General features: G+C 43.6%; 1 protein-coding gene across 1 annotated transcript in view; it reads right to left on the reverse strand.

Moving 5' to 3' along the window:
- The window catches only part of LOC144752000 (extracellular calcium-sensing receptor-like), a 65,876-nt gene that overhangs the window by 33,434 nt on the left and 17,180 nt on the right, over positions 1 to 15,262 (reverse strand). Inside the window, exon 3 of the mRNA XM_078639958.1 lies at positions 13,788 to 14,015. Coding sequence (XP_078496084.1) covers positions 13,788 to 14,015 — 228 coding nt within the window. The remainder of the gene's footprint in view (positions 1 to 13,787; positions 14,016 to 15,262) is intronic.

Here is a 15,262-nt window from a genome sequence, read left to right on the forward strand (position 1 = left end):
CAAAGTATATAAGACAGATCGGAGATCGACGGAAAGGGGTTCAAGAGAAGCCACTTGGGAAAATTTGGATCAAGCAGCAATCACTAAAAATAGGAGGGAATTCTGGAAAGTAATAAATGCTCCATTTTTCAACAATAATAATGAGAAAACATTGGACATACATGTCAGCGAGGATAACTGGGAGGCCCACTCTGCACACATTTTTGGGGCAAAGAGTGAATCCCCAAATGACCCAGTTATAGCAGTGTCCGTCCCAATGGAGCACTTGCTTTTCAATCTGGAAGAAGTAATAAACTGGTTGCGTAAGTGCAGTAGCGCCAAGGCGCCTGGCCCGGATGGGTTTCCTATCGATATTTTTCTAGAACACCAAGACCTCTGGGCCCAATCCTAACCAATGTATTTAACGCTATTTCTAAGTCCGGTCCACTAGCCTCCTGGAAAACTGGCATAATTGTTCCAAATTCCAGAACCGCAGAATTATAGACCTATCTCACTTTTGGAAATTCCCTCGAAGTTGAGTGGCTGCCGACTGTTAAACAGGCCAGAAGAGTGTGCAACGGAGGAAAACATCCTAATTCCAGCACAGTATAGCTTACAAAGAGGTAGAGGGACAATAGAGCAGTGCCTGAATTTGAGCCAGACTACTGCAAAGGATGATCAGACCTTCATGGCCTTCAAGGATGTGTTCAACTGTGTGAGCCATCCTAAATTGTGGAGTTTAATAAAAGCAATGGTTATTCATGCAATAATAGCTTATTTGATCTGCCAGTTGTATTCCCAAGTGACGTGCATTATGGTAAATATGGGGAATGCACACGAACCTTCTAGACCACAAGGGGCAAGGTTGCGTCCTTGCCCCTTATTATTCTCAATCTATACAAATGGGGTTGAGGCCGCACTCGTAGGATCTACACAAGATGTCCCATCTTTTAACTTTTAACACATACACAATCCTGATATTGGCTTACGCATACGATTCGGTTTAATAGCTAGAACTGGGGTGGCTTTACAACGCCTTATAGCGGCTTACGTGAATTTTATGAAAACATTGGATTTGAGGGTAAACTAATCTAAATCTTTTGTATTAATAACATAGGTGCCAGCCTCCAAAAGAGTGCCATCCTTTTATATAGGGAGACGAAGACTGAATGTGTGGTGGATACCTTTCCCTATCTAAGGGTATGGTTCGCTAAAACAGTCCTGGTTAAACATGGTGGGAAACAGGGCTCTAGTAATGGAGAGAAGTATGGCAGCCCTTTTTAAAGTTCATAAACAAATTGGGATCAAAACCTATAGACACCATAAAAAAGGTTTATAGTGCTAATACCATATCCGCCGCGACATATGGGGCAGGGTTACAGGGTACAAACTCTCTCCAAGAGTTAGAAGATAGCTTCTTTCAGAAGGTTGTATCCCTTCCTGATTCTTGCTCCAATTATATTTGTCCACTAGTACTTTGGTTAACACATGTGACTGATACCATAAGACTTGCACCCATCCTGCTATGGCATTCAATTTGGAGAAGGGCTATGGTTAATCTAACCAAGATATAATAAAAAAGTGTTTGCAACTGTATAATGTACACAAATCACATGTTTTGCAGTATATAAAGACCACTCTGACTTCTTTGGGACTAGCCAAACCATTCACTAACCCTAGTTCTTGCTGGAAGTTCTTGAAAATGAGAGTAAAAGTGAGATTTTGTATCCAAGGCAGATTATGAAAGAAATGAAAGTATCAGCAATGTTAACCAATTGACCCCACCTATAACAAAGGGAGAGCACTCTTATCTGGAAAGGGTTCGGAATCCACAGCATAGATTTATGTTGATGAGGCTCCGAAGGAATTTAGGGGCATATTAGCAAGAACCTCGTTAAAATTATCATCATTTTAGCGGCAGGAAACTGCCGCATAACGGCGATAATGGGCTTGCTAATATGCGTTATAGAATTCCAATAGAAGCCCAGGTTAGATGTGCAGGACATCTAACCAGGGCTTCTATTGGAATTCTCATGAGCATATTATCAAGCCCAACGCTGTTTCAGCGGCAGTTTCCTGCCGCTAAAACGGCGATAATTTTAACAAAGTTCTTGCTAATATGCCCCTTAATTCCTTTGATGTTGGGTTTACCCTGGGAGAGGATTTTTTTAACTAGTAACCTGCCCATGCAATACTAGCTCTGAGAAGTCTGATCTCCACCCATTCCTATTTTGTGGCTTTTATAAGGATCAATGATCAAGACATGTTTTACCTCTATTACGACGCTACCATTTTAAAGAATGCCGCCCTGCTCTGTACTTTCTCCAAAAACGTAATGACCCATTTATATGTTTTTGGTAAGACATTTTTCTTTGGGCCTGTATGAGAAGGAGGAAACTGTGTTTATCTGAGAAATCACAGATGCCATACAAGGCTAACCGACTCGCACAATTTATTACTCAGCACTTTATAAAGTTAAAGGAGGGAGTTTTCTGAGACGGAAAATCATATAAAATAAATCTTTTATGATGTAATTAGCACCTGTTCTAGGGGTTTTAACTTGATGGCCTTATTGTTCATAAATCATTTTAATGTGTCCCTTCCCTGCAACGTCCCTAAAACGAAGGGGCATATTATCAAGCCCGGGATAAATGCGTTAGCTAACGCATTTTTTTTATCGCACTATTCTCAATACATCTGTAACCGGATTTAGAGATGTATTCTTGACTTCATCTATCGCCCTCGCGCTGGGGGCGATAGATACCGCTAATGGGATGCAGGGTGGGCGTTCCCACGTCCAACCACGTCTAGAATGTGGTTTGAGGTGGTAACACCCTATTATCAAGGCAGGCGTTGGGAGAAGGGGACCTGCGATAAACTCGTTTATCGTAGGTCTCCCAACGCCTGCTCTGATCAGGTGTTAGGCATTGATAACATGGGGGTGTGGATCATAAAGCTGAATCCACCCCCCCATATTATCAAAGTCACACATTAGTGCGTGACAACAGCGCTTGTTTTCATGCGCTAATGTTCCCTATTGCCGACTGTCGCCGGATTTAATATCGCCTACGTGGTGTGCGTTGATAATAACGCGCTATCACGGCGATAAAATCAGGCGATAGGGAAATGTGGGATGTGCGTGTTTTAACGCACATCTTGATAATATGCCCCTAAATGATTTATTTATATGTTCCTCATTAGCCATATTCCTTTGGGTTTGCATGGGAAGAATGAAGAATGAACCTGTGTTCATCAGGACAAAAAAGGCAGACTGTGAAATCATTTCATGGGCAACAAGCCAGTGAAAAGCTGTAGGTGGGGTCTGCTAAAGGGACATCCTGTAATAAGTGCTTTATTGATAGAAAGTGGGTGCCAGGGTCCTAGGTATTTCTCAGGAGGCATCACCCACTGCCCCTGCCAGTGCTGCTGTATGTCTGTACCACTGGATGTATTCAGGTCCTTCTGGTCATGGTGGATCTGGTGGAGAGCCAATGTCCCTACCCGGTAGAGGTAGCACTCATGTGGGCAGCCTTGGCAGCCAGCTGTTTGAGAGGTGCTTTGCCTCTGAGAACCCTGCGGGCAATCGGCTTGGCACAGGTCATAGTGAGAGCCTGAGCTGTCTCTGTACGACATACAAGATGTTATCCAGTCCTCATCACACTCCTAAAACTGTGCAGTTTAGACTATTCCAGGTCACCTAAAGCTGCAAAGATGGACAATCAGACATCGCCACCACTGGCACAAATTAAGCACTTCCTATATTCGGTCATTTCTCTAGGCATTAAAAGAGAATAGCGTTGGAGCCTCTCAAAAAGGGAGACATGTCTGCATTTATTTTTCATGGGTGACCTGATATGCTTATGAAGACAAACTTGCTGTTTAATGTAAGAAGCCATTTTTTCATTCAAAATCAAAGGGTTTGCAAGCACAAAATAATGTTTATGTGCCTGCCAATCCCATTTTAAGATTTGGCAAAGACAATTTAAGTAACAAACTTGGTTTTTTGATGTCTGCCAAATCGTAACTAGGGAGGGGCTCAAAAGAGTGTTCCCTAATAATTGTCATTTTAAATATTAAAATGAATTGACTTATAAAGTGTATGGCTACCAGAAAGGTTTCAAAGCGCTACCCAGCTCCTCAGCACAGGATAGATACGCCAGACCTTACTAATTAAAGGGAAGATGGGAACAGCCATGGTTTTAGCTCCTTACAAAACACTCCACATGATTTGCTGGAGCTCAGTGAGTGTGGCAGATCGTTCCAGAGCTTAGTGCAGAGAAATGCAAATTAGTGGTCACCTTGACGAGACAATTACCAGATCCTGCTGGCTTCATCAAAGTGTACGACTAGGACCGTACCCAGCTACCAACTGTTGGGACCGGCAATTTCTGGTTGGCTAAAGCAGGCCCTAGCCCGGCAGAACCTGCCACTCCCATCGGGGCGGGTGAATAAACGTACTGTATAACCCGCGCTCACCCTTGGGCAGCTTGGCACTGAGCTGTTGTCGTGAGGATGACCCGTACATTTACACAGTGTTAAGTTGACATGAGCTTATTAGAAGTTTAAACACCATTTTTACTTTCCTGCTCTGCTTTGCACACGACACGCACTTGCGCTGGTGTTAAGAGAACACTGAGTATTTTGCTTCACATGAGAATAACTTGCTTTGCTGCATTTCTAAGCTGCTTCGATAGTTTAGTCTATACAGTGTGAGCTGAGACCGTCAAAGTTATCTTAGACACTGGGGTTGTTGTTCTAACTGATCAGCGCACGTTCTAGCCATAACACATATACAGCTGTGGCCACCTCTGATATTGGCACATTTAATAATGTACTGTGTAGGCATGATCACACACACTTGGAGAACATTCGTATGCTGAGAGCTTGTGCAGAATTTGATGTGATCCACTTCTGCTAAATACCAGAGGTATGGGGCCGCCTATGTAAGCCTATGAGACCTTCTATTAGATATAAAATAACCATTAGCAAGGGAGGGTGATATCTAGGTATTTGTAAAACCTGTTTCCGTTTAGCATTATAACATGCTTTCTCCCTTTGTATTCTATGGAATAGTAATTATGCTGACAATCTAGTTTCTAATAATATGACTGCTTGTATTGGCTAAGGTATTGCACTTGAGATCACGGCATTAGAAATAAACATTTCAAACCAGCTCGTGTCTCTATTTACTCCTTGTCCTTGTTTTGGACTGGTATGATTGTGTAACAAAAGAGTGTTCCTGTTTCCACCTTACCTGAGGTATCCTAAGTCGCATGTTCTGGGTTGAGTAGTCATTGGTGTATTTGCTATAGGACGAGGACCCAATGAGTCACTGATGCTAATCTTGTAGTGGATTTTGGGTACTAAGGTGAGTTTTGGTATATCCTAATTCACTAAGGTCCTACGTCTCTGTGCACAGTTCTGTATAGAAACAGAAATCCCTGTAACACTGTCAGGCTTACCACAGAGGCAATGTGTCAATCACTGACACAGCACTCACTCACAATAAATACATGAGCGTCACAAAGGAGACTGCACACATGATGCATGTAAATAATGTATGTATTCAACATGAACATTAGTACAACATGAACATTATGTATTCCTGGGCATAAATCACACTTGTAAATATTACTAGCAGTACTAGGCCCAACCGTGGTAAATTACATTAGTAGTGTACACACCTGAGAAATATCCTTCTTTACCCCCAGCACCCTTATGCGATGCACTCCGTTATGAACTAGGCACACCCGGGCAATTATTACAATTCAATTCCCAACAGTTATAGGGTGGACCCCATATCACAACGATATAAGAAATGTGTACACAGAGATAATTACAACACTTTAAGCAGCACCCTGGGCCAAGGATGCATGAGTGAAAACCAATGTCAAGCATAGCACTCTTTTGGCAAGGAATCAACATGTAACTCAACACCACCAGGCAATGTAATCAATAACCAGCGGTCCTCATTCAATCACTCCCACACACACACTCAGCACTGACATGCAGTGCTATTGTTATCAACCGGCCGATTGATAAAACAATGTAGAACCCGTGGCCCAGGCCTTATCCACCATTCAAATTGAGTACCCTACACCCATTGGTTAGAGATAAGTAACCCTCCCTCTGATACTAAGGCAATCGCTGCCAAAGTCACACTTAGTCAGGGTCTGACCGAAGAAGGTGATACATAGGGGGAATATTTAGTAGGCTGTAGACATATGTGGTTTGGCCACTACTTGGTAAGTTCATCCACAGGATTCTCAACAGGATGCTTAGCAGAAGTCGGCTTAGGCCGATAGTCATTCACTCAAAGGATTCCACAATGTTTCTTCTAGAACCAGCCTAGTTCTGCAAAGCACAGGGGTGTCACGCAGTCTTTTGACCTGGTTGCGATCACTCTCACTACCTGGCAACACAATGTCTTCAGGGGCCAGGTGAGGAGATTGCAGTTTGTCTGACGCACCTTAGGCACAAAACCAACAAGTGATGAATGGGAAATGAAGCATGGGAGTCTCTTGGTGTAAGGCGGCACCTCATCAGACACACAGCAATCAAAGTATCACCCAGGCAATCTGGGCACAATGTCTAGTGTGCATTGATACAAGTCACACCAGATATTTCCGGTCACAGACAATGACAAGTTGCAAACTCAGTATCTCCCTGGAAATGAGGCACAATATCTAGTGCTCATTTATTTGGATGATACTAAACAGTATAAGTCACACACACCAAAGATTTGCAAATTACGTACCTCCCTGGAATTGAGGTGGCATGCCTGATGTGTGTTTCTACAGGATGAACAAGACAATTTCGATCACAAACCAAAGTGTAAGTTTAGCAGTGTTGCACGAGGTTGAATGATGCACTACTATGGGTATGCCCTCACCTCTGAGGGTTGCAACCTGTGATTTGGACACCACATGCAATGAGTATGGATTAGTGTCCTACAAAACAGATGTGGCACGATTGACTAGTTGCAGGACTCAGATTCCTGCAACCCATCAATTCACTCAAAAGAAACGTATGCGTGCTAAGGTTTCCACGATGAAGGGATCCCCGTCTTAGAAGCAGGAAATACTTTTGGGGCTCCACACTAGGCAATCCAGTCTCCAGACACAATTCTTAGTTCCACAATCATAACCAGTCGGGATCAAGCAGATGATGAGGGCACCTAAAAGGGCATCGCTCTAGAATGTCACAAGTTGATGGTGTGAGTCCCTCACAGGGGGCCTTTATATCCCAGAGGCCACCACAAGGGAACAGAGGGCAAGCCAGCAATCCCATGAACAGCATACTTCAGGGTGCCATCCAGCAGCAGGTAGTCACCCAGGCCAGCCAATATCCAGTGAGGTGGCCGGTCCCTTCCAATAGCAGTAATCGTCCTTGTACACAACAGATTCCTCTGGCAGTATGCACCATGCAGTCCCAGGATCTCTTGTCCTACGTCTCACAAGTGCATCTCTATTCAGCTTCAGTACGGCTCCAGTAATGTGCCTTTGAAGCTAGAGGTGGTTCTCTGGTTTCCCTAAAATTCAGTCCTGTCTGCCATGAGGGCAAATGTCAAAACCTCTTCCTCCAATCTATCCAGCCAAGCCCTCAAATGAGAAAGGTCTGCCGTTCCAGTTGCATGCCCAATGTTTATAGCTGTTGCTGTTATATGCTCCTGTGTGGAAAGGAGTCAAATTAAAAGGCACACAAAGTGTTTTATAGCAGAGACATCCCCACTTTTTAGAAATGGCATTTCTCATCTAATAATGAAAAATCCACATTGACCACTGGAGTAGATTTGACATTGTGAATTCAATGATAGGAACCATTATGAGACTGCTCCACTGCAAACCACTAATGCAGTGTGAGGTAATTTCAACAATTCCCTATGTTAACTGATGGGAAGAGCAAACCTCATGGGTTGTGAACACACATGGGTATTCTTCAGTGCCTGGGCAGAGCACACACATGTGCACCTGCCCTGCCTCTCACCTACCACTTGCTTGACCTCTCAGTACTTACTCCAGGGGTGCTCAAGTGGTAGTAAAAGTTCCACTCAGGAATGTCTATCAGTTCAGAAAGTCAACCTGAGCATAAGTGCAATTGCGCACATACAGGCCTGCAATGGCAGGCTTGCCACAAGTGGGCTTGAGGCTCAAAAAGTTGCCAAACTCATAATCAGGCCCGAAGGGTGAGATTGGTGGTTTGGGAGTGGGCCACACTGCCAGATAATGAGTATTATCATGGTGTGGAATGCAGGGGTGTGGCAGTCCCACAACGGTGCAGTAAAAAGGCTCACGAATAACGCAGCACGACTACTACAGCGTGTTCCAGCATGACATGGACTGTGAAGTTCAAGCCGTGCTAGAACTGGCGGTGCCTCGATAATGTGCCTCCCAGCATGCAACAGCATGCATGGGATAATGGGGCCTTGTAGGGCTTCCTTTGTTTGCTGACCGCTAACAATTTCATGGAGTAGGAACCTCCATGAAACCGCTGGTGGTCAATAAACTTGTAATATGCACGGTGGTGCCGCAGAGGCACTGACAGCATATTCTGAGCTCCTGTCCTCTGCACCACATGGTGATTGTGGTGGTCCAACCCAACCAGCCCAACCAGACACCTAAGATCATCGATTGCTCATTTTTGGTGAAAGAGCGTTGTATATAAAACTTTCCTTTCTCAATCCTCCCTTTCCTCTCTTTGGTCACATCCAGAACTTTGGGGCAGTATATATAGACACAAGTCAATTAATACACATCTCTCAATCTGTGGGTCTAGATGATTGGATGCAAGGTGGTCTATACTTATGACTACTTTAAGGTGTGTGTTCATGTGTGCATGCTTGTTTATCAGTCTCTGCACATGGGTTATTTGCCTGCATAGTTGCCTGTATGTGTCCTCTAAAGATATCCTAATGTGTGATATTGTACTTTACAAATATACACAACAAATATATGTGAGTAGGTTGTGTATATGCCCGTCCCAATGCATTACATTAGCATCATTGGTTTTGCCCATGTTTGTTTTGCTTTATTGTTTGGACTTGTTAGTGCCTGTTCAAAAATGGAGCAACCGGGATTTGGCACCTTCACTGCAAAAACCACACTTTCACTGTCAGGTGGATTCAGCAAGCGGACAGTATTCTAAACAGGGCGAGTGATAGCTTTATTTGGTAGCTGTCCTTCTGGAGATGAGTGACAACCACAAGTGCCATTGTATTTGTCTATATATGTTGTATTGTTTAGCAAAAACGTGTCTACAAACCAGCTGAGCGCTGTAGAGGGCTGAAGGCGGAAATGAAAGAGATTGATGAAGGTGCTGGGTTATGGAAGGGGTGTACTAAGGGTGTACCATTTGGTGATTGTTAGACCTGGCATCATTGGTGTGAGTCTCCCTTCCAGTTTTTACTGATTGCCTCCTCTGTTTCTCCCTAGGTTAAATTGATGTACTGATTAGTGACTCCATGATTGGGTTATTTGATTTACTTGTCAGACCCTAGTACAGTGCACCATGTGTGCCCAGGGCTTGTAGAGCAAATGCTGCTGGTGGGCTTGCAGCACTGGTTGTGCCACCCACAGAAGCAGCTTGTAAATTGTGTCTCAGGCCTGCCATTGCAAGGCGTGTGTGCAATCTGTGACTACCATGTCGACTTGGCAAGTACACTCACATGCCAGTCCCTAAACCTTCCCTTTTCTTCATATCAGATTTTCTTCATATCAGACACCCCTATGGTAGGCCCAAGGGCAGGGCGCATTGTACGGATAAGGTAAGACATACCCTGCTGTGTGTGGCATGTCCTAATAGTGAATTACAGCCATTTTCGTTTTTCACTATTGCAAGGCTACCTGTTCTCCATAGACCAGAGTGGGCAGTTAGATTATTACATTTTAAAATCCTAACTGACTCAGGGAACATGGTAGAAATGGAGTTTAGTATGCCTGAACTCAGAATGATAAAATACATATTTTAGTGAATTTGGTTTTAACATTCTGAGTTTGAAAATACCACTTTTAGAAAGTAGGTATGTTCTTGTCTAACTTTCCAAGCCTGCCTCTGCCAGGTTGTATATTCCTTGTCTGGAGTTGTTGAATGACAGGGCTGGGGGTTCCAGGAGACAGAATGAGTAACGCCAGTGGTGAATAGAGATAGCTGCATCTAGATGGGTGTGAGGAGTTGCACCTGGGTCCTAAATAGGGCTGTGCCTGCCTTCCACAATGCCGGCTCCACCCCCTGTGGTGCGTCTGATGTCTCTGCCCTGCACAGTGAAAGAAGAGATGGAGCCATGTAAACAGAGTGCTCCAGAACTGGTTTGGACTGGGCAAAGGCCCCTTTGCCCTCAGAGGACAAAAGAGGACAAAGGATTTTGGGGTATAAATAATAATAATCCACATTTTAATAATTTAGATCAATTCTGGGAACAAGAAGGACCTTTTGCCAAGGAGAAGAACCAAGGAAGCTGCAGGAGTTTGGATTGCCCCTCTGCCAGTGTGCTGTTATCTGGGTTGGCATGCAGTGGTCTCTTCATTGCCAAGGAAAGGAGAAGGACATTTTAAGAACTTCATCATCTTGCAGAATATTCCTCCAAGGGGTTGAACTTGTGCTTGCCTCCTGCTGAAGTCTGATGGGCAAAAGACTTCACCACCAGCTCCCCTCTGAAGTTCCTTGCTTGGAATTCTATCTGCAGAAGCCTGCGTGTCGCTGGGAGCTGGTAGAGCGACGCAACGAGAAGAAGTGCGTTGCCATCACAGCTGCTGTCGTTGCATCGCCGTAGAAGCTGCCGCCACCGCATCTCCCGAGAAACGTGTCTTCGTCCAGATGTCTGCTGTCCCGTCACTGGAGAAGCCTGTCGCCACTGTGGGGGTCACCGTTGCATCACCGGAGAAGCGTGTTGCAGGGCCTGTTGCGGCTCCAAAGTACAGAGTTCGCCGCAAAGCCATCAGGGCGTGCACGCATCGTCTTCACATTGTCGCATCAAGGGACAATTTCTTATCGCATCGCACCCGGATTGTCGCATCACATCGAGGCGCCAACCTGCGCATCGCAACTGGAACGCATCACGAGAATCTACGCATCACCTCTTCTCCAGTAAGGATCAAGACGCATCCCCTACTCTGCGTAAGCATTGAGGCACGACGCATAATCTCCCCGAAGCACGGAAGTGACGCATCTCCTTTCCTGCAAACCTTTTGTTTGTTTTGCGTTACGCATCCAGGTACTTTGTTGAGAACTTTGTTGCATTTATCACCAACTTGAATTAAGCAACTTCTACCATCTTTAAATCAACTTTAAGTACAGTATTGTTGATTGTTGTCGTTTGTGGTCTTGTGTTAAGTCTATATAAAGAATACTTATTTTTATAAAACCTTTGTGGTGTCCATCTGTAGAGTTTTCACTGTATTACAGTGCATATTCAAAAATGCTTAACACACTGCCTCTGAGATAAGCCTGTCTGTTCTTGCCAAGCTACCAAGGGGGGTGAGCAGGGATCATTTAGGAGTGTAATCCCCTTATCCTGACTTAGAAGCAAGGGTCCCTATTTGGACAAAGTATTATGCCATTGCCAACTAGAGACCCCCAGTTCTAACAGAGCTTCATGATGATCTTTACAACAGTGGGTCTTCACCTCTTATCTGCACCGAAGGTTGGTGTGGTCCTAATTTGAGTTGGTCATTAATAGCCATAAAACACTCCACAGTTCTTGTAAAGGAGATGAGACCTCTTTATATAGTCAACAAATCCACCAGCACAAATATAATAGAACTTTTGGGCACACAGTAGAGATGAGCTGGCTTTGTAGGTGCTAGTAAATGACCCGGCTAGAGGTATCAGCATGCGCGCTTGCTTACAGAGTTAAGGAGTCATACCCGTATATTTGTGCATAGTTCTGCTTGATACACATTATTTCGAATGCTCTTCTATTTTCAGGCTATTAATACTTGCACTTGCTAATTTTGTTGTCAGAATTGTGGTATTCCTACTTAACATGTTTCAAATCATTGGAACTAGCCAAAAGCTACTCAAGCAGAGCACAGTATTTACTGCCCAGTACTAAAGGTGTTTTGAGTTTGAAAGGCGTGCTTTTCTCAGCCAAAAACACTTCAATCATATTTTTGATGCTTTGTATCAAGTAGGTGTTACTGGGATGGATGAGGGCAAACACCCATAGGTCTAAGTGCAACTCTTGATTTCCTAAGATAGTCATACAAGGCTTTGTTGCAAAACTAATGCCTGCTTGAGCGAAACTCACAGAATTTCACAAAAAGTAACATTGTGAGATTCAGTGGAGTCCCGCCAATGGGTAGAAAATATGTAATTTAGTGGCAGTAGCATGAGCAGCGCTAAAAAGTTGTCACAAAAGGCACCATGAGGGTTGCAAGAGCATGTGGTCATTCAAGTTGATTTTTCTGCCAGTCGGGTAGAAAATCTACTCGAGCAGTAACAAATCTACTCACTCACAACTGCCTATGCTGTAAAATCATGCTAGGGTCCCACATTCTCACTCATGCCCACATTTCTTGAGGTTTGCGTGAAAAAAATTCCACCACACGCAGATTGGCAGGACTTGGGTGGAACTCCACGTTACAATTGCAATGCGGAGTTACCAAATCCTGCCAATTCCATGGGAGGAATGAAACATTCCGGCCAATTTTAGTAAAAAAGTAGAAATGTGTTCATTTCTCTGAAAAAGTAATACATTGCATGTGTACTGCTGTTCTAAATATACATCCAATCTTTTGGATGCTTCAGAATTTGTCTAGAGATAGGGATTTGTACTGGAAGAGGCTGCTTCTAGTACAAATCTCATGATCACATCTGCAACATGCTGTAAGGCTGTGTGTTGCACAAGTTAGCCTTGTAAGAGTGCCACAATAAAAAATTAACAGATGGAATCATTGGAGTAATCTCAGCCACTGGTAGTTACCTGGGCCGCATCCCAATCCATATTTTGTTTTTGTCCACCATACCACCCCAGATCAAACCCAGCCATACGGAAATCAGCCTTTGTCTTCCTCCAATAGGAAGAGTACAACCAAAGCCCTGTTTCAGCCTCTGGGGTAAATATATATATATATATTTGGGAGTCCAAGTGGAGCTGCAACAGCTTCTTTAGAGAAAGTCTCACCAACCTTCTAATACCTCACTGTCATTTTTGGTGGTGGTTGCAAAGTACACCAAGGTGTGGATGAGTGGTTGGTTCCAAAGACGTGCAGTTTGATACAGAACACGACCTATATTCACATCCTAAGCATCTTTAGAAAACTCCCAAACATATGGTTCATAACTAATACAAGCTCATGTTCTCTGATGCACCGCATTCTAACACACACCTGAATCCCTCGCTAAGTGTGTGGCTTGCAAAAAACATGACATGGTTAGAAACAATCAGTCACTGCGTGGCCGATGAGAGGCAGTGCCACAAATGGACGCAACCTACACTCCTTTTTTGTGATAATATGATACCACAACATTGGTGTTGGCTCTCAAACCTGGAAACCGAGCGGTGAAGGAGGAAACAGGATGAGGTTCAAAAATTAATTGAAATCCCTCCTGAGCACATTTCTTCATCTTGTTGAGCCATGATGTTCACTTAATCTTCCATAACCTTGTTAGACAGCAGTGACACCTGTATCATGTCCTGCTAATTTCACATTTTAATACATTTTAAAATATTAAGGAGCGCCTCTCTGACAGGTGTAAGTGAGAAAAGAAATCAATAAATGCATCTTATCAATCTCCATGGATTTATCATCGTAAATTACATCATCTGGCCTTTGTGTCAGGTGGTACTCATTTCCACAAAGGATCCTCACCTGGTTGTCCCCTGTGTTCCACATCATGGCATCTTCCTCTATCCTGATCTGCCTCCCTTCAGGGGCGCTGGAGTCATAGGTCACCACCTTCACCAGCCTCATGGAGCCTTCAGAGGAGATCTGGATGTTTACAAAATCAAACACCGCCGGCACATCGCCATTTTCATCAAAGAAAATTTCCTCTCCGGAGCTGGTGATAAAGCGCACATGCCTCACATAGTGCAGCATCTGAAAATATAACCAACAGGACTCTGTGAAAGTATTAAACGCAGTCATTTATTTAATCTTCTCTATCAAGATGATTCTTGTATGTAGCACGGTTATTGGATAAGGATTGTGAATAAATAGTCATATAGAGAACACCAGTTCATGCACCTAGTAGAATGGAAACCTCTGGCCTACACACCAGATGTGTTACCTTGATATGCTCCTAATATGGACAGGAGTGACATTGATTCTGCTCCACTACCTAGTTGTTTATTTCTTTTCACAGGAAACATTCTTTACCACGCTGAATTTTCCATAAATTCCTTTACCACAGATTTACAATATAGATATGGTAAGTATATATGTGTATGTGCTTGTGTGTGTGTATGTTGTGTGGTTGTGTGTGTGTATTACCCAGTGGTGGTCACCACTGGCTAGTTATAGTTCAATTAATGTTTCCATTAGAAAAGCATTTTTTGGTTTGCTTATAATTTTGGACACATTTTCAGGAAGCTTTCCAAAAAATGTACCTTCCACCTCAGTCCCTCCCTGGAAGGTTTTGGGGTGATCAATCAATCAATGTGTGAGAACAAGGGGTTTCCAAAAAGTGTTTTCCACATAATTTTTTCCATAGAAACATTATTCACAGCTACAGCCAAAACTGCCTAATGGAACTATACCAAATGTGGCAGAAAACAAGATTCTGGTCCAGAAAGCATGCCTTTTGTGATTTGTTTTAATTATGTTTGGTAGCTTTCAATAAATTAAGGTAAAACATATATTGATATTTAACACATCAGAATATCTGCAAAGCCAACAGATTTTGAGATAAGATTTGATTGTCTGCCACTACATCAACAAAGATGTGCTAGCAGACATTTTTGAATCTGTAAAAAAGCCCCAACAATAAAGAGGTGTCCATACCTTGTCCCTCAAGGCCTAGAGTGGGAATATTAGAGGACCCGCCCACCCTCGGACAATGTTTTGCAGCAATTGTGCAGTGGATCAAAAATTCCAAGGAAAAATTAATTTAAAAGAGCAGGCTCCCGTTCCAACCCCCCAAGGTGGGCTAGCGCACAATCTAATTTATAGGGTAGGTTGGCTTGCAACCCCCTCTCTGAGCCTTCTTAAGGCCCTGGAGACATCACCATCCAGGGCTGATACTTAATTAAAGAGGAAAGGGGCACATTGTCTCCCTCACCAGACCTCCTTGAGGCTTCAGGGATGTCCTACCCAGGTCAATAATTAAGTAAAGGGGAGTGGGGTGC

The sequence above is a fragment of the Lissotriton helveticus genome, chromosome 4_2 (assembly GCF_964261635.1).
Source record: "Lissotriton helveticus chromosome 4_2, aLisHel1.1, whole genome shotgun sequence".
In the NCBI taxonomy this organism is placed as follows: domain Eukaryota; kingdom Metazoa; phylum Chordata; class Amphibia; order Caudata; family Salamandridae; genus Lissotriton; species Lissotriton helveticus.